At 53.7% G+C, this 20,143-nt stretch overlaps 2 protein-coding genes across 4 annotated transcripts; both read right to left on the bottom strand.

The window, feature by feature from the left end:
- Positions 1 to 67: 67 nt before the first annotated feature.
- scamp3 (secretory carrier membrane protein 3) lies at positions 68 to 7,810 on the bottom strand. 3 transcript variants are annotated; one of them, XM_088620651.1, is made up of 9 exons: positions 7,452 to 7,810; positions 6,346 to 6,426; positions 5,221 to 5,337; positions 3,926 to 4,058; positions 3,712 to 3,840; positions 3,467 to 3,626; positions 2,540 to 2,641; positions 1,941 to 2,058; positions 68 to 1,303 (listed from the first exon to the last, which is right to left on the bottom strand). In XM_088620651.1, the coding sequence occupies exons 1-9, from the start codon at positions 7,503 to 7,505 to the stop codon at positions 1,142 to 1,144; spliced, it is 1,056 nt and encodes a 351-aa protein (XP_088476777.1). In that variant the 5' UTR covers positions 7,506 to 7,810; the 3' UTR covers positions 68 to 1,141. The 3 variants fall into 3 exon arrangements, with proteins under 3 accessions (XP_088476777.1, XP_088476779.1, XP_088476780.1); XM_088620653.1 differs by having other exon boundaries at positions 3,926 to 4,055; XM_088620654.1 differs by lacking the exon at positions 5,221 to 5,337 and having other exon boundaries at positions 3,926 to 4,055; positions 7,452 to 7,809.
- Positions 7,811 to 14,902: 7,092 nt separating this feature from the next.
- On the bottom strand, positions 14,903 to 20,143 carry LOC148640116 (cellular retinoic acid-binding protein 2-like). Its single transcript, XM_088620658.1, has 4 exons — positions 19,684 to 20,143; positions 16,228 to 16,406; positions 15,849 to 15,965; positions 14,903 to 15,452 (listed from the first exon to the last, which is right to left on the bottom strand). Exons 1-4 carry the CDS (start codon positions 19,763 to 19,765, stop codon positions 15,402 to 15,404), a joined length of 429 nt encoding a protein of 142 aa, XP_088476784.1. The 5' UTR covers positions 19,766 to 20,143; the 3' UTR covers positions 14,903 to 15,401.

The raw sequence follows: 20,143 nt of genomic DNA, 5'->3' as shown, positions 1-20,143 counted from the left end.
CGGGATCGCTGCTGGCGCGCAAGCCCCACTCCCACGCAGCGTCACAGAGCAGCCGCCGGCCCGCACAGGCGCTCCGAGTTAGTTATTTATTAAACGTAAAAAATAAAAAGTATACAACACGTTTTACAGCAATACCAGGTTACAGCGAGGTGTACATTTTGGCACAATAACAGCACAGTCGCATCTCCAACAGGAGCGAGGGCCATAGCAACACAGAGAATTATACACGGGAGACACAGCAGTGTGTGTGGCAGAGGAGAGAGGAGACACAGCGGTGAGCGCGGGGAGAGAGGAGACAGGAGATACAGCAGCATGAGCAGGGGGAGAGAGAGGAGACACAGTGGTGAGCACCGGGAGAGAGAGGAGACACAATTGCGTGGGCAAGGAGGGTATTGATAGGAGACACACTAGCGTGGGCAGAGAGAGAGGAGACGGGAGACACGGCAGTGTGAAGTGACTGCCAAGTGGACATCAGGAGAACAGTGTGATGTTCCAGGAGACGGATTTCGACCCGACTCCACGGTGCCTTGCTGCCCAGTGGGAACCTCTGCTAAATGCATCTGGAAGGGAAAACCCCCAGAAAAAGGCCAAATCTTCCTGGCGAGGGTCCAGGAGGATCAGAGTCTGGTCCCGGAGGCAGGGAGAGGACGGTGGACACAGGACACAGGGACGCAGGGGGCGTGTGCAGACTGACTGCAGTGCCGGCTGCCACCACTGGAGGGCACTCAAGAGACGAGACTCACCAAAGAACTGACAGGACTGTCAGAGGGACACTAGTGGAGTGGGTAACTGTCAGAGGGACACTAGACTGACACTAGTGGAGTGGGTAACTGTCAGGGGAACGAGATGGACACTAGTGGAGTGGGTAACTGTCAGAGGGACACTAGACTGACACTAGTGGAGAGGGTAACTGTCAGAGGGACACTAGACTGACACTAGTGGAGTGGGTGACATCAGAGGCATGAGTGACACTAGTGGAGTGGGTGGACGGTCCGCTGAGTGCTCGTTACTATCCCACAGGGCAACACAGGCTGGGCAGAGGGAGCGGGTTCGAGCGCTGGGCTCCATCCCCGCCCCCTACTGGCTGGCAAACAATCACTCCCTCCTGCTGCCCCTCCATCACACGTCTCCCCCCAGGCGTCTATCTGCCCCCGGTGAAAGCCCCCTGCGCCGCCCCCTGCGCCGCCCCCGCCGCCGCCTGGGCCGCCGCCTGTCTCACGGCGTCGTTGGAGAGGACGCCCGAGGCCAGCTCCGCCTGCGCCTTCTGGAAACTGGCGCCCGTCTGTCTGTACAGGGAGTGGATCTGCAGGGGACAGGGGACCCGGTCAGCAAGTCAGTGTGAGGCAGTGTGCACAAACACACACTCGTACACAGAGACACACCTGACACACCCCCGGCACTGACACACACCTGGCACCGATGCAGTGACACACACACACACACACACACACACACACACACACACACACACACACACCTGGCACTGACACACACCTGGCACTGATGCAGTGACACACAGACACACACCTGGCACTGACACACACCTGGCACTGATGCAGTGACACAGAGACACACACCTGGCACTGACACACACCTGGCACTGATGCAGTGACACACAGACACACACCTGATACTGATGCAGTGACAAACAGACACACACCTGACACACACCTGGCACTGACGCAGTGACACACACACACACACACCTGGCACTGACGCAGTGACACACAGACACACACCTGACACACACCTGGCACTGATGCAGTGACACACAGACACACACCTGGCACTGATGCAGTGACACACAGACACACACCTGACACACACCTGGCACTGATGCAGTGACACACAGACACACACCTGGCACTGATGCAGTGACACACAGACACACAAACGCACACACTCTGGCCAGAGGGTCGCCCCGCCCCCCCCAGTCTCACCCTCTTCAGCATGACGGTTCCCAGCACGGCCTGGCCAGTGAAGACCATAGCAGCCAGCAGCATGATCACACCAGCACCCACATTCTTCTTCACCGACGACAGGGCCACGATCCACCCGCTGGCGCAGAGAGAGAGGGAGAGGGGTCAGGAGTCGAGTATGCGCATGTGTCTGTGTGTGCGCACACGTCTACATGTGCCTGTGTGTGCACGCATGTCTACATGTGCCTGTGTGTGCACGCATGTCTACATGTGCCTGTGTGTGCACGCATGTCTACATTTGCCTGTGTGTGCATGCATGTCTACATGTGCCTGTGTGTGCATGCATGTCTACATGTGCCTGTGTCACTGCATGCAAGGGCTGAGAGCTGTCCTGGCAGGGTTGTGAGGGGTGAGCATGTTCAGTTTTGCTATGTTTGTCTGCACATGGCTCTAGTGAGGGCAAGAGAGGTTGCCTGGCAATGACACCACGGCAACAGTGGGCAGCCAGTCCAACAGACAAGAGCACCTTCCTCTGAGGGTGGGGTGCAGGGATCCCTGGGAATTGTAGTTCTCTGAATGTTATGCCAGTGGTCTGACGGTACAGTCTCTCTCTCTTGTACCTGAAGCCCCAGTTAGGGATACCGATGGCCATGAGGATGTATACAACAATCTGGGTGAAGAAGATGAAGAAGAAGAGGAAGAAATTGAAGGAACTGTCACTCCTGGTGAGAGAGAGAGAGGGAAAACGATCTTGGATAAATCGACCATCCACTGTCTTAAAAAGTCACAGGTCTGGAGACAGAGACAGTTCGTTACAGCTGAGCTCCACACTACCTAACTAACACGGATAAGAGCATGTGATAAGCAAGTAATTTAACTTTTTTAAATATATAAAGAATAATATTTTTTTAATTTTCCCTGTGAAATCTGTATCTGCAGTTCTCTATTTACTGGGATGAGTGCACTCTCATGGCAATGAACCAGCACAGGACCAATTGAGAAAATACTCCTCTTAAAGCAGCCCACACACACTGCAGGAGCCCTGGACAGACACAGGGGGGTGCTGTTCTCTGATCCACACTGCAGCCCCACAGCAGAGCTGAGGACCGAGGCAGCTCTCGCTGACAGCACACACACAGACTGCAGGAGCCCTGGACAGACACAGGGGGCGCTGTTCTCCTCCTCTGACACCTGCACTGTTGAGATAACAGCTCCTCTTCCACACTGCAGCCCCACAGCAGAGCTGAGGACTGACAACTCTCACTGACAGCACACACAGACACAGGGGGGCGCTGTTCTCTTCCTCTGATCCACACTGCAGCCCCACAGCAGAGCTGAGGACCGAGGCAGCTCTCACTGACAGCACACACACAGACTGCAGGAGCCCTGGACAGACACAGGGGGGCGCTGTTCTCCTCCTCTGACACCTGCACTGTTGAGATAACAGCTCCTCTTCCACACTGCAGCCCCACAGCAGAGCTGAACCCCAGAACCCCGGATTTGTAAACCCCCCCTAGCCCCAACCCCTCCCCCCCCTACACACACACCTGAAGGCTTTGTACAAGGGCCTGTACCAGCAGAGGAAGGAGCAGGGGGTGAAGAGCAACAGCCACAGGATGGACATGCCCAGGTCCACGCCGACCGCCGTGTCGATGCAGAAGTGAGCCAGGCAGGCCAGGAAGTTCAGCTGGAGAGCGCCGGCGGACACTGGCAGGCGGGAGAGGAAAGGGTTAACCCAGCCTCCCGCCACGCCCCGTCCATTCGCCGGCGGCCGGCGGGGCGGGGGGCTCACCTATCCAGAAGTAGTACATGGCGGTGACGGTCCGCTGGAAGTTCTGGCTGATCTCCACGGCGATGTCCTGGTAGAAGCAGGGCTGGACGGGACAGAACGAGGGCAGCGGGGGCCAGTTGTTCTGTCGGGCTGCGGGGGAGGGACAGAGACGTCACGGGCGCCACTCCCGCCAGTACCCACCAGAGGGGGCTCCGCGGGGCTGGCGGCTACTCACTGGCGGCGCCGCCCAGCCCGGCGCTGTCCAGGGCTCGCTCTCTCCTCTCCAGCTCCGCGGCCCGGCGCTCCAGCTCCTCCTGCTTCCTCAGCAGCTCGGCTGTGGCCGCGGCCGCCACCGGGGGCGGCGCCTGCTGGGAGGACAGCGACCGTCAGCGCGCGAGCGCGGGGGCGAGGCAGACAGGTGCGCGTGAGCTATCGGCAGTCACACATAGAGACAGACAGGTACCTGTGTGCTGTAGGAGCCATCGTCAGTCACACAGAGAGGCAGACAGGTGCGCGTGAGCTATCGGCAGTCACACAGAGAGGCAGACAGGTGCGCGTGAGCTATCGGCAGTCACACAGAGAGGCAGACAGGTGCGCGTGAGCTATCGGCAGTCACACAGAGAGACAGACAGGTACCTGTGTGCTGTAGGAGCCATCGTCAGTCACACAGAGAGACAGACAGGTACCTGTGAGCTGTAGGAGTCTTTCATCAGTCACACAGAGAGGCAGACAGGTGCGCGTGAGCTATCGTCAGTCACACAGAGAGGCAGACAGGTACCTGTGTGCTGTAGGAGTCTTTCATCAGTCACACAGAGAGACAGACAGGTACCTGTGTGCTGTAGGAGCTGTCGTCGGTCACACAGAGAGACAGACAGGTACCTGTGTGCTGTAGGAGCCGTCGTCAGTCACGCAGAGAGACAGACAGGTACCTGTGTGCTGTAGGAGCCATAGTCAGTCACACAGAGAGACAGACAGGTACCTGCGAGCTGTAGGAGCCGTCGTCAGTCACACAGAGAGACAGACAGGTACCTGCAAGCTGTAGGAGCCTTTCATCAGTCACACATAGAGACAGACAGGTACCTGTGTGCTGTAGGAGCCGTCGTCAGTCACGCAGAGAGACAGACAGGTACCTGTGTGCTGTAGGAGCCATCGTCAGTCACACAGAGAGACAGACAGGTACCTGTGTGCTGTAGGAGCCGTCGTCAGTCACACAGAGAGACAGACAGGTACCTGTGTGCTGTAGGAGCCATCGTCAGTCACACAGAGAGACAGACAGGTACCTGTGTGCTGTAGGAGCCGTCGTCAGTCACACAGAGAGACAGACAGGTACCTGTGTGCTGTAGGAGCCGTCGTCAGTCACACAGAGAGACAGACAGGTACCTGTGTGCTGTAGGAGCCATCGTCAGTCACACAGAGAGACAGACAGGTACCTGTGTGCTGTAGGAGCCATCGTCAGTCACACAGAGAGACAGACAGGTACCTGTGTGCTGTAGGAGCCGTCGTCAGTCACACAGAGAGACAGACAGGTACCTGTGTGCTGTAGGAGCCATAGTTCCTTGGCTCAGTCGGGGAGCTCTTTTTTGCGGGTGGCTGTGCTGGCTGTGGGGGGGTGGGGGTGGTCTGGGCAGCCTCGTAGGGAGGGGGGGTCTGTATAAACACACACACAAACGCGGGATGGTGAAGGAACAGACAGTTCAGGGAACAGCCCCAGACCTTGACAGGGGTTAAAAACTGCACCTGCACTGAGAGAGCAAGCAGCCTGACCGGCCTTCACCAGGTGAATTACTGAGGCACCAACTGTTCTTTTCATCACCTGCTAAGTGGCTGAATTTTCATCTGGGAGTCTGTGGGGTTGCTGTGCAGGGTTGTTTACTATGGGAATGTTCACTGTGTTCAGCCGGGTTCTTAGTGTTCATTACATTTAACATTAACATTAGGGGATGCTCATGTCCTGCTGAAGCCGTTCTGAACTGTTGCCTGCTGGTGTGCTTCAATAAAATTGTGAATTGTGAATGAGGAGGGAAAGATGAAGACAGACAAGCAGGGATCCCAGAATTCCCACTACAGCCAGAATCAGAACAACTTTTAGTCCAACTGAGGGACACAAATCAATAGAGCTGCAGCCCAGTGTGTGTGATCTCCTGTCCCAGCCTGAGGAACAGGGCCTGTCTCGCAAAAATAATAATAACAAAAACAACAACAACAACAACAGCAGTGTGTGATCTCCTGTCCTAGCATGAGGAACAGGAGGACACAGGGAGAGAGAAGCTCAGGAGGACACAGAGAGAGAGAGGCACGCTCAGGAGGACAGAGAGAGAGAGGGAGGGAGAGAGGCACGCTCAGGAGGACAGAGAGAGAGAGGGAGGGAGAGAGGCACGCTCAGGAGGACAGAGAGAGAGAGGGAGGGACAGAGGCACGCTCAGGAGGACAGAGAGAGAGAGGGAGGGAGAGAGGCACGCTCAGGAGGACAGAGAGAGAGAGGGAGAGAGGGAGACACCCTCAGGAGGACAGAGAGAGAGGGAGAGAGAGGGAGACACCCTCAGGAGGACAGAGAGAGAGAGGGAGAGAGGGAGACACCCTCAGGAGGACAGAGAGAGAGAGAGGGAGGGAGAGAGGCACCCTCAGGAGGACACAGAAACAGGTACACTGCCTCACCGTAGTGTTGCTGTCGAAGGGGTTATACAGGTCCAGGGTGGCATAGCCAGTGTTGCTGGAGTGCTGGGCTACAGCAGGGTCCTGTCACACAACAACACAGTTACACAACAGTAAGGACAATCCCAAACCACAACCACACAGCAGCTACACAACCGGCACACAGTCTCAACACAGCCACACAGCGCAACCACAAAGCTCAACACAACCACACCGCAGCTACAAAGCTCAACACAACCACACCGCAGCTACACACCTGCAGCAGCTACACAACTGCAGGATAATCAAACAGCTACACGGCAATTAAACAGCCACACAACAACTTGGCAATTACACAATAACAGTCATATCACAGCCACGGCTCTCTCTTTTGAGACACTGAGCTCCTTATTCACAGAGCTGAGTAAGCTCATGTGACTTCCCTCCCTCTGCTCCTCTCTCTCCCTCTCATACAGTCGCTGTCTCACTCCCTGTATCTCTGCATCACTATTTTTCACTGAACACTATCAGTTAACATGATCATCAACAAAACTCCACAATTTTAACTGGGTACATTTCAACTGTCAGCCACAGACTCTTGTCGAAATCCTAGATGATACTGTGAGAATAATATCATGTGACTTCAAGTTTCACACATCTATTCAAATTTATTAAAAACATTGAAACCTCCAGTAGGGACACAAGGAGCAGGTCAGGCTGCTGTGCACTGGGAGTCTGACTGACAGCACTGTAAAGCCTGGAGTGGATCAGACTGCTGTGCACTTGAGTCTGACTGACAGCTCTGTAAAACCTGGAGTGGATCAGACTGCTGTGCACTGGGAGTCTGACTGACAGTACTGTAAAACCTGGAGTGGATCAGACTGCTGTGTACTGGGAGTCTGACTGACAGCACTGTAAAACCTGGAGTGGATCAGACTGCTGTGCACTGGGAGTCTGACTGACAGCACTGTAAAACCTGGAGTGGATCAGACTGCTGTGCACTGGGAGTCTGACTGACAGCACTGTAAAACCTGGAGTGGATCACACTACTGTCCACTGGGACTACAGAGTGATACAGTACGATGGTTCCAGTGAAACACACGCTTGTCAAAGACATCAGGTAAACAGACCTGGAACGGGTTGGTGTCGTCGGCCGGGTCCGGGAACCGGGTGTACTGCGACATGGCTCCGTGCGGCCCTTGGACGAGGTGCGGGGGCCCGCGGTCTGAGCCCGGGCTGGGACAGGGGCGATTCCGCGGATTGGCAACGACGCCCCAGAACCGGCAGCGGAGGCGCGATACCGACACCGCCGCCCTCCTGCGCGCTGGAAACGCCGCGTTCACGCCGGAGCGAAAAGAAGCTCACCCTCGCCACGGACGCGCTGTTCTCGTCTCGTGCTGGCTCGGGACCTGCAGCGCCGCACTCCTCCCTGTCTGCGTCTCCGGGCGCTCGCGCTGAGCTGGGCTGGGGAACCCGGAAGTCCGGTCAGCTGACGGGCGCCGCATGTGACCGCGGCGCGCATGCGCAGGGCTCTGCGAGTTTTTTTGAGGTTGAACTGGGGAGCCTGAGCGCTGAAGTCCTGTGACGACAACTGTTCCCTTAATCATCAGCTAGGTGTGGATTTGGTTTAGTAACCGTGGGGATATCCACTGCTGCTGCACTTGTGCTGGCTATGTGATTTGTTTTTCTCCTTGTGGTCGATCAGCAGAAAGCGTTGCTCTTTTCTCAGTCTCTTGCTGACTGGTGTTTTTTGTGTAAACTTTTATACTCGACGCTGTAACACGGTTGCAGCTGTAGTTTAATGAGGTCCTCCTAGAGCCCTGTACACCTGTCACACAGCGCCACGCCCCGGTTTCTCTTCTCTCTGTCCCCCACTGTGTCTGGAAGACGGAGCCACACAGAGCCCTCAGTCTCTCTCAGGAGCAGCTGCTTCAGGCTCAGTGTTTCTCTCCTGCGTCTCTGAGGCCTGCTGCATGCGTGTACCACCGTGTGTCTCTCAATCTGTCATCCACTGGGGGGTCCTGCCCGCCTTGGAAAACCCACCCCAATAAAGCACCGAGACTTGACACGGCAGGGTCACCCAGAGTTTACAAACCCAAGTGCTTTGAAGCTCTTCAGAAAGAAAAAAAAAATTCAAAGCGACCTGCAGTACTCTCCATGACCAGCAGAGGGGGGTGCGCTCGCCTTAAAAGACGAGGGAAGCGATTCTCACAGCGCGCTGGTTCGACTGTCCTGTTTGTTAAGTGACATGTGGTTGGGTTTTTTCAATCCAGCGATATAAAAGCACGAATTGTTCTAACTACTACACTTTCATTCGAGCGGCACAGGCCAAGCAAGGCTCGGCCGGGACAGCCTCGAAGGAGAACCAGCTTTTCCACTGTGAGTACAATAACGACAGTATAATAACAAATGGGGGAAACTGCGCCAGAAGAGGCTATTCGGGAAAAGGTTTAGCCGTTTGTGTTGGTTCGTCTTTTCCGTCTTGTTCAAACATTTGACAAAGCAATTAAAAAGACAAACAAGATGCTGGGACATCGACCCAAAAGCTTAAAATTTAAATCAAGTCTGTTATGAGTCACTAATAAGGTCCGATTTAGAATATTTTGCACAATCCTGGTTACCAGGTAATAGAAAATATGTAGCTACTATAATATGTAGCTACTTTGGAATCAGAGAGGAGATCCCGGATATATTCCTGGTCTGAAGGGAGTGTCTCGCACTGACAGGCTGGAGGAACTGAGTCTCTTCAGTCTGAAGGGAGTGTCTCGCACTGACAGGCTGGAGGAACTGAGTCTCTTCAGTCTGAAGGGAGTGTCTCGCACTGACAGGCTGGAGGAACTGAGTCTCTTCAGTCTGAAGGGAGTGTCTCGCACTGACAGGCTGGAGGAACTGAGTCTCTTTAGTCTGAAGGGAGTGTCCCACACTGACAGGCTGGGGGAACTGAGTCTCTTGAGTCTTAAACAGAAACAAGGACTAGGGATACTGACGCAAGAATTCAGACTCTTCACAGGCCTTGACATGGGCACCTATGGGCAAAGCGTTGGGGGGTCCTTAGGGATGACTATCATCGCAGTGTGCAGGTCTGAATGTATCTGCTCTCCTCGTGTCCAGCAGAGGGCGCCCGTGTACAATAAATATGTGCCTGAAACGGAGACGTCTTCTTTTCTCAAATCAATTCCCACCATGCAGTTGGCCAGAATTTTCCCAAATAGGTCAACAACACGCTCCAGTGTTCTCCAAAAGTGCTGACTAGAGAGGCCCAGCATGTGTGTGCCGGCCTCTTTGTTTCCCTTTTCCAGGGATGCGTAGGAAACACAGAATGACAGGACTCGGAAGAGTGCAGGTCGGTCCAGCACACCCCCAGTGTGTGCACCTGAGTCTCGGTGCCATTACCGTGCCTAACCCCTAACCTATGACCTCTGACCCAGAGAGGCAGCTCAGCTCTTGACCTCCAGCCAGCAGTCAGTGGCCTGTCGGCTGCGATCTGCCCCCGAGAGCCAGCGAGAGAGACGGGGAGCCCCTGAACTCAGGCCTGCTGGTGCCTGATCGGCCACCCTGCTCGTCCCTCTCCGCCCCCCTCTCCCTCTCCCCTCCCTGCCCTTCGCTTCTTCATCCCCTCTCCTGTTACCCTCTCCCAGTTCAGTTTCCATGGAACGATGATGTCATGTCATTCCACAAGCGATGATGTCATGCTCCTCTGTCTGCCCATTGGCTGCAGATGGTTGTGGTTTGGAATCCAGAGGCAGCAGAGTTGCAGCGAGCCAGGGACTGGACTGGACACACACACACACACGCACGCACACACACACACCATGGCGCGTGCACACACACCGGCATGTCATGGTGAACGCACACTGCAGAGTTTCAGTGTGTTAGCACAGTGTGGTGCATTGCTTTAGCAAGACAAGTCACCTGACTGATGACACCTCCAAATGACCCCCTGGCCCAGCAACATGTGACCTCACATGACTCAGAGGACAAGAGGTCAGAGAGGAGAGAGGAGAGACAGTAAGACAGGAGGGAGATGAGGGAGGAGAGAGAGTTCAGTTTGTCAGTGCAATGAAATGCTTGTTTGCATATACGCTCCAATTCAAAGACATTTAAGGAATCAGCAAAAACATAAACACAGAACAGCAGCAACAGCAACAAGTTAAACAACATTTAATTAAAACCCATCAGCGTGAGCCAGTGGTAGGGGTAGACTTCAGTAATTCAACAGCCTGTGGGAAGAAACTGTCTCTGAATCTGGAAGTGTTTGCCTTTATGCTCCTAAAGAGACAGACAGGAGAAAGAAGCAGGGAGGAGAGGGACAGACAGGAGAGAGGGAGAGATGGACAGGAGAGAGAAGCAGGGAGGAGAGAGACAGACAGGAGAGAGGGAGAGACAGGGAGGAAAGAAAGACAGAACAGAGAGAGACAGGGAGGAGAGACAGACGGGACAGATAGACGCAGGGAGGAGAGACAGACAGGACAGAGAGGAGAGAGGGAGAGACAGATAAGAGAGAGGAGAGACAGACGGGACAGATAGACGCAGGGAGGAGAGACAGAGAGGAGAGAGGGAGAGACAGACAGCAGAGAGAGAGGAGAGATGGAGAGACAGACAGGACAGAGAGACAGGTGAGGAGAGGTTTATGAGCTCTGGTGCTGAAGGGGTGTGTGAGGACTGGCCAGCAGGGGCTATTAACGCTGAGAGGGGAGGGGCAGGGCAGGGCAGGGCTCACCTCCTGACTTGGAGGGCTGGCTGTTTTATGGGGCTGTTTTACGAGAGGGGGCTGTTTTATTGCACAGTGCTCTGCAGGGTGGGGCTGTTTTCTGGAGGGCGCAGTCTGGTTCAGGCAGTAACGCAGAGGCCAGGCTGCCTGAGGGGCTGAGGACAGGCCAGGACACCTCTCTGAGCCTCTGTCTCTCCCACTGCCTCCACTCCGATGTCCTCTCTCCTCTCCTACCACCTCTCCTCTGCTGTCCTCTTCTCTTTTCCTCTATCCTCCTCTCCCCTCTCTCTGTCCTCCTCTCTCCCCCTCTCTCTCCTCCTCTCCCCCCTCTCTCCTTTCTCCTCTCTCTCGTCTCCCCTCTCTCTCTCCCCTCTGCTCTCAGGCCTGCTTCTCGTTTCCAGGCCCAACCTGCTTCCCATTAGCACATCTGATGTCAATCACCAAGCTCCCCATAAAGCCCTTGGTATTTCCTGACCCGCGGGGACCCCTCCACCTGACCCCCCCAGCTCTGCGGAGCTCCGCGGGCCGAGGCCCGGCTCTGTCAGACGGCCAGGCGCCACATTCCACACCTCCCCGGACGCCGGTCACCATGCCGACAGATGTGCGTGTCAGTGGATGCCGATAACACGTGTGCATGTCAGTCAGTTGCCGCGGAGACACGGCGGTGAGATCTGAACCGCTTGTAGGCATAGATCTGCCTTCCCAGGAGCTTCTCCGGGAGCCGGCAGTTCTCACGGATCGCAGGAATGGGCAGGATACAGGGATCGAGTCCTCCTGCAGCCCAGAGCTAAATATCAGTTCATGCTGGAAATATAAACCATGAATTAATATTCACGAATACAAAGACACACAGCACAGAGGGAGCGAGGATAGATTAGAACAGATCATGCTGCTATTACTGTAATTAATGTTATACAGCCAGTACTGCTGCTGTTACTACTGCTGCTGTTACTACTGCTGCTGTTACTACAGACAGTACTGCTGCTGTTACTACACCCAGTACTGCTGCTGTTACTACTGCTGCTGTTACTACAGACAGTACTGCTGCTGTTACTACTGCTGCTGTTACTACTGCTGCTGTTACTACAGACAGTACTGCTGCTGTTACTACTGCTGCTGTTACTACTGCTGCTGTTACTACAGACAGTACTGCTGCTGTTACTACTGCTGCTGTTACTACAGACAGTACTGCTGCTGTTACTACTGCTGCTGTTACTACTGCTGCTGTTACTACAGCCAGTACTGCTGTTGTTACTACAGCCAGTACTGCTGTTGTTACTACAGCTAGTACTGCTGCTGTTACTACTGCTGCTGTTACTACAGCCAGTACTGCTGCTGTTACTACACCCAGTACTGCTGCTGTTACTACTGCTGCTGTTACTACAGCCAGTACTGCTGCTGTTACTACTGCTGCTGTTACTACACCCAGTACTGCTGCTGTTACTACACCCAGTACTGCTGCTGTTACTACAGCCAGTACTGCTGCTGTTACTACTGCTGTTGTTACTACAGACAGTACTGCTGCTGTTACTACTGCTACTGTTACTACAGCCAGTGCTGCTGCTGTTACTACACCCAGTACTGCTGCTGTTACTACAGCCAGTACTGCTGCTGTTACTACTGCTGCTGTTACTACAGACAGTACTGCTGCTGTTACTACTGCTGCTGTTACTACAGACAGTACTGCTGCTGTTACTACTGCTGCTGTTACTACAGACAGTACTGCTGCTGTTACTACTGCTACTGTTACTACAGCCAGTGCTGCTGCTGTTACTACACCCAGTACTGCTGCTGTTACTACTGCTGCTGTTACTACAGCCAGTACTGCTGCTGTTACTACTGCTGCTGTTACTACAGCCAGTACTGCTGCTGTTACTACTGCTGCTGTTACTACAGCCAGTACTGCTGCTGTTACTACTGCTGCTGTTACTACACCCAGTACTGCTGCTGTTACTACTGCTGCTGTTACTACAGACAGTACTGCTGCTGTTACTACTGCTGCTGTTACTACAGACAGTACTGCTGCCTGTTTTTCAGCAGTCTCTACTCACCTGCCCCCCCTCCCAGTGTCCCACAGTGAGACCTTTCACCGCCCTCCCTGTCTGTCTCACATCCTGATAGAGACCCATTAGTCAGTGTGTTCCTGTCAATCAACCACTGTCAGCGTGTCGATCTGTCACGACGTCAGTGTGTCAGTCTGTCTCGCTCCAGGAGTGAAGCCATCGTGTTAACGAGGATGTGTGGAAGTATGGACTCTTAAGATGTTTTGCTAACGAGTCACAGGCTCAGCGTGAGTCCTGCTGCCTGTGGGCCGTGACAGACCCCTGGACTCCTCTCTCCCCCGCCTGCCTGTCTCTCTGTCCTCCGTGTGCCACTGAGAGCACACACACTCCTCCACACCTGTCTGTGTGGCCAGTGTGTCTCTCTGACCTGCCCCCCTTTCCCACCCAGTGCCCCCAGCTGCCACATGGAGTTGTCATGGTGATTAACGAGCAGCACTTCACAAAAACACAGGGACCCTCCCCCTGTCGCCACTGTGCTTTGATCACCTCTCTCCTCCTCCATCACTGTCTGATTCCCATTCTCTCCCTCTCTGCCTTTCACTGTCTCCTGTCTCCTTCTCTCCTCTCCCTCTCTGCCCTCTCACTCTCTCCTCTCCCTCTCTGCCTCTCACTGTCTCCTGTCTTCTCTCTCTCCTCTCCCTCTCTGCCCTCTCAGTTCAATTTAAGGTGTTTTATTAGCATGACCGATGGGTACAATCAGTGTTGCCAAAGCAAATAAAAGTAACATGAAACAAAACAAAAAATAAAAGTAAAATAAAATCTACAGACATTTACAACAGAGACATATAAAAAAATATTTACATATACTGTAAACAGATGGAGCATTATTGGGAGACAGACTCACTGTTCCTCAGGCTGTGCCAGGAGATCACATACTGGGCTGCCAGTTCAACTGAGTTCAACTGAGTCTGGCAGGTGTGGGAACTCTGGGATTAGATTTCTGAATTTAGGGAAGAATGTTTCTCTAATCCCAGAGTATGGGAGTATCCCTCTCACTGTCTCCTGTCTCCTTCTCTCCTCTCCCTCTCTGCCCTCTATTTCCTGTCTCCTACTCTCCTCTCTCTCCCCTCTCAGTCTCCTGTCTCCTTCTCTCCTCTCTCTCCCCTCTCACTGTCTCCTGTCTCCTTCTCTCCTCTCCCTCTCTGCCCTCGGTCTCCTGTCTCCTTCCTCTCCTCTCTCTGCCCTCTGTCTCCTTCTCTCCTCTCTCTCCCCTCTCAGTCTCCTGTCTCCTTCTCTCCTCTCTCACTGTCTCCTGTCTCCTTCTCTCCTCTCCCTCCCCTCTCAGTCTCCTGTCTCCTTCTCTCTTCTCTCTCCCCTCTCACTGTCTCCTGTCTCCTTCCTCTCCTCTCTCTGCCCTCTGTCTCCTTCTCTCCTCTCTCACTGTCTCCTGTCTCCTTCTCTCCTCTCTCTCACTGCCCTCTCTCTCTCTTCTCTTCCTCATTCCTGCCTGTGTCCAGTTTCTCTGTCCAGGCTGTGGTCAGTGAGCCTGTACTCATCAGGGTCTGTTTCTCTGCTGTCTCTCACGCTGGTCACATACTCAGTGTGTAGAGTGTGTATTGTCTGTTTGGGGTCCTGTTACATTCCAGTTTGTGTTGTGCTTGTGTGTGTGACCCAGTGGGTGAGGTATTGTTGTTTGGCTTGTGCTGTGATTTGGTTGATTTCTGATAGGACTTCTGGTCACTGGTTTTCAGGTGTAACCAATCATCTGTTGTTGTCTTCTGTAAATGAATTAGTAAGGGATCTTGGCTCTTACTCACACACACCATCACACACTCACTCACTGTGGCACAGAGACACGTGAGCTGTCTGGAGTTAAAACCATGCTTTATTGTTTTTAGACAGAAATAGAAGAGCAGAAATTATCAATAAACCCCCCCCCAAAAATAAAACCAAATGAAGTTGAGTATAAACTGTAATAAAATAAATATCCATTTTCATCCAAGAAAACACAGGACTGGAGAGAGAGTGGTCACATACCTACACCCTGACTGACATGCTGACTGACACACTGACTGACACACTGACCGACTGACTGACACGCAGCCTAACTGACTGACACACTGACCGACTGACTGACTGACACACAGCCTGACTGACTGACACATAGCCTAACTGACATACTGACTGACACACAGCCTAACTGACACGCTGACTGACTGACACACAGCCTAACTGACACGCTGACTTGACTTTTGACACTGACTACAGAGTTGAACACACTGGGTACATCAGCCTCTGTCTTCCCAGCCCTGCAGCACAGAGACAGGATGCAAAGGCGCTGAAGAGGAGAAGTGTGTCCTCGAGTCTTACTCCTTGACGTAGACTCTGGTACACACCACATCATCCGCTGTCATGGTCTGCAACACAACACAAACAGCATCAGCAATGACATGCAACACAAAGAGATAACAACAGCAGCACAAACACACTGCAGCACTGACAGACACCTCAAGAACTTCACATGGACAAAGAGGCATCAATCACAGTACTGCAAAAAACACCGCACTAAACATCAACAGCATCACACAACGCTAATGAGAATGACGCCCCTCAACGGCATTCAGTGGGACTAGAGTTCTTATTTCCAAGTTTTTAAATTCTTATTTCTGTGTTGTCAGAGCTCATAAAAACACAGTACAGCGCAGTAAAGCCCAGTGAGATCAGGGTAAAAGCACAGTCCAGTGCAGTGAAGCCCAGTGAGATCAGGGTAAAAGCACAGTCCAGTGCATACTGAGCAAACAAGAAGTCATTACCAGTATGAGCTCGCCATCATTGGTCATTTCACGGGTCCAGGCAGTTTTCGGGCCATCTCCCTTCAGCAGGGTTTGTTCACACACAATCTTGTTCTCCCCTTCCCAGCATGGGAAACTCTGAGCCAAAGAGCAAGCAGTTAATACAGACACACTGACTGGACACTCCAGTACATTAACACTGCACTGAGAGAGAGGGGTTCATACAGACACACTGACTGGACACTCCAGTACATTAACACTGCACTGAGAGAGAGGGGTTCATACAGACACACTGACTGGACACTCCAGTACATGAACACTGCACTGAGAGAGAGGGGTTCATACAGACACACTGACTGGTGATTATACTAATTGTCTCCCCTGCCCCTCCCTCCCTTACTGTGCAGGGCCTGCCGTCCACTGTCTGCTCGCTGAACTCCTGGCCCACGGTGAAGTTGATCTCTGTGGTCCTGACAGTGGTGGAGGTTTTGATGTAGAAGGTCTCATTGTCCTGGCGGATCTCCACGGCTGGCTTGGAGGCAGCTGCCACGGCGATCTTCCTCAGCATCACGTTCACTCCTGGTGAGAGTAGACACACAGCACGGGGTTGGTACACAGCACAGAGCAGATAAACAGCACAGTACTGGCACAATACGTAGTGTTGGTACACAGCACAGAGTAGACACACTGCACAGAGTATATACACAGCAAAGAGCTGATAAACAGCAGAGTATTGGTCAACTGCACAGAGTAGACACCCTGCACAGGGTTGGTACACAGCACAGAGCAGATAAACAGTACAGTATTGGTACACTGCACAGAGTAGACACACTGCACAGGGTTGGTAAACAGCACAGAGTAGATAAACAGCACAAGATCAGTTCAGAACACAAAACATCACACAATCCATATAGCGCACTGCACTGCACAGTCCTGTGTAACCGACAGAGGCAGACGGCCCCTCCCCGTGCTGTACGCACACCTCTCTCTCCGCTTCCTGGCGGGGAGGAACAAGACTCGGAGAGCAGGGCACCGCAGGACACGGGAGGGGGCGGCAGGGAGCGATGCCCAGGGCTCGGGTTTCAGCGCTGCGCGCTCACACAGCAGCTGTGTAAGTGTATATATAGATCTGTTCCAGCGGAGCAGCTCTGAACTTGAAGCGAGTCTGAGAGGGGAGAGGGGTCAGCCAGCTTCCTTGGCCTGGGGCTCGGATGCACTCTGGGTTCAGGGGTCACAGGAAGCAAGGAGGGGGGGTGCTGACAGGTGGGCCGGCAGGGGGAGGACCCGGAAAGGAGTGGGGTCACGCAGAGTTGTTAAAGACGCACAGCGCTAACAGGCAGAGTGACAGGAGGAGCTGACACATGGACAGTGAGAGACCCAGGAGTCGGAGAACATGTTCAAGAATTCACAATTCCCAGAATCCTTCATAAAGTCCACCAGAACCATTACTGGACCAGAAATGAGCTTGGCCGAATTGTCTCCGCTCATTTGTAGCCCTTCTAATGTTCATATGCTCTTCAATCGTGAACAGCAAATCAGAAGACATGAGTCTCCTCTTTGCACAAAGTATGGTAGGGGTGTGGAACAATCTCTCCAGCCACATGGTAGAAGCTGATACCCTGGATAAATTAGCTCCTAGAAACCAAATGGCCTCCCACCATTGTGGGATTTTTGTCATGTTCCTGTATTCTTAGCACAGAGCCAGCAGGGTGAGACAGTGTGCAGTGTGGTACAGCACAGAGCCAGCATGGTGAGACCGTGTGCAGTGCGGTACAGCACAGAGCCATCAGGGTGAGACAGCACAGAGCCAGCAGGGTGAGACAGTGTGCAGTGTGGTACAGCACAGAGCCAGCAGGGTGAGACAGTGTGCAGTGCAGTTCAGCAAAGAGCCAGCAGGGTGAGACCGTGTGCAGTGCGGTACAGCACAGAGCCAGCAGGGTGAGACCGTGTGCAGTGCGGTACAGCACAGAGCCAGCAGGGTGAGACAGCGCAGAGCCAGCAGGGTGAGGCCGTGTGCAGTGCGGTACAGCACAGAGCCAGCAGGGTGAGACAGCGCAGAGCCAGCAGGGTGAGGCCGTGTGCAGTGCGGTACAGCACAGAGCCAGCAGGGTGAGACAGCGCAGAGCCAGCAGGGTGAGGCCGTGTGCAGTGCGGTACAGCACAGAGCCAGCAGGGTGAGACAGCGCAGAGCCAGTAGGGTGAGACAGCGCAGAGCCAGCAGGGTGAGACCGTGTGCAGTGCGGTACAGCACAGAGCCAGCAGGGTGAGACAGCGCAGAGCCAGCAGGGTGAGGCTGCCAACATGATGCTAATTAAATGCCTGGCAGCCGAGCTTCCATGACGAGCCGTGGCAACGAGGAGAACCTGCGCAACAGCTCCGGTTTCAAGGAGGAACAATCAAGCTTTTTCATCCGGCGGCCGACCGCATGACGAGCAACTGTCTAGCAGGCGTCTTCCTCCGATTTCTTGGACGAGATACCAGTGTTGGAAAAAAACGGCAGAGAGAGAAGAATAGGATTGTTTGTCCCAGGCTGAGGGTCTGAGTTCAGTCACGTCTGCAGCTCTTCAGTCTCCTCAGATCATCGTGAGCACTGGGGAGAGGAGTGTCTCAGGTCCCTCTGTCTGTCTCTCTCCCTCCCTGTCTGTCTCTCTCTTTCTCCCTCTGCCTGCTCTGTCTCTCTCCCTCCCTCTGTCTGTCTCTCTCTACCTCACCTCCCTCTGCCTGGAGTGTCTCTCTCTTTCTAGATCTCTGTCTCTTCCTTGTCTGTTTCTCTGAACCAGGAGAGATGTACTGCAAACCCGTCTGCCTTGGACACATCACTCTGGACCTCAATACACTGTAGGACATCATGGTAAACTGCAGTATATTGTAGTACACCAGGGTACAGAAATAGTACACTTGTTCCCTACTCACATACTGTAGATACATACACTTAAAGAATAGACACACAGACACACACACTTATACTTAGACACACACCTACACACACACACAATACACAGACACACACCTATACATGCAGAAATGCATATACCCACACACACACTCCTGTATTAGCAGGCACACACATACCTAAACCCAAACACCTACAGTATACTGCACACACAGGCACGCACATACCTAAGGGCACAAGACAAACACACACACACTCCTATACATGCAGACACGCATACCTACACAAACAGACACACACTTATATTGAAAGACACACACTTAAACAGGTAGACACACCTATACACACAGACACATATACACACATCTATACACACTTATAGTCACAGGCACACACTCTTACTGTATACTTGCAGGCACACTTAAACACATAGACACACCTGTACACACACACACTTAAACAGACGCACACAGGCACAAGTACACATACAGGTACAGGTACACACACAATCACACACACAGGCACACACAAGCACATACACACAGAGACATACACAAGCACAGACACACACGTAGACGCACACACAAGCACAGACACACACAGGAACAGGTACACGCACACAGGCACAGACACACATAGACTCACACACGCACACACAGACACACACACAGGTACAGGTACGCGCACACACACGGCTTCACGATGCCAGGCGATCGTCACTGGACGGTTTTGCCCGCCCGCGCTCCGGGGCGCCACCGACAGGCCGACCCGGGTCTCTGCATCGCCGCCGGCCGCGGGGAGGGGGGTAGTCGGGGAGACGATCTGGGTGTGGGGAGGGGGAGTGTAGGGGTGCTGATGTGCTGATGAAGACGAGCAAACAGCGAGGCTGTACCCCCCAGTACCCCGAGCTCCAAGCGCCGAGACCCCGGCCGGGCTGAGAGCAGGAATCGCCGCATCACTCACCCAGAGCCTTCAGGAGCTCCTCGAAATTCTCCGAGCTCTTCATCTTCCAGTTGCCAGAGAAGTCGGGAATCTTGCCCTCCATCGTCCGGGGTGAGAACAGAACACCAGGTTGCTCAGGGGGGAGAAATCAATTGGCCTCTTATTTCCCCTTGCCTCCGGGAGTCGGTGGAGCTGCCGGGGTTCTCCAAGGTGTGCCGAGCGCGGTCCTGCTCGATGCCTGGGAGATGTGAGCGCCTCTTCTCCAGCGATCTCGCCGTTAGCTAGCTTTCCTCAGATCTCTGCTCAGAGGCGGCTAATCTGCTTTAAGGATCTCTCTCGCTCGCCGATCTGCTTAACGCGTCTGCCTCCTGTCAACTCTTCCTTTCTCTTCTTCCCTCGCACCTAATCCCCCGTAATCCAGCTGCTTTTCAGCGGGGCTCTCTTTGAAGACGGCTGCCTTGTATGAATGAGAAAAGCTCAC

This window comes from Lepisosteus platostomus, chromosome 26 (genome assembly GCF_059453375.1).
Source record: "Lepisosteus platostomus isolate fLepPlt1 chromosome 26, fLepPlt1.hap1, whole genome shotgun sequence".
NCBI classification, from domain to species: domain Eukaryota; kingdom Metazoa; phylum Chordata; class Actinopteri; order Semionotiformes; family Lepisosteidae; genus Lepisosteus; species Lepisosteus platostomus.
The sequence above is the reverse complement of the archived record's forward strand: the minus strand, read 5'-3'. Positions and strand labels throughout refer to the sequence as shown.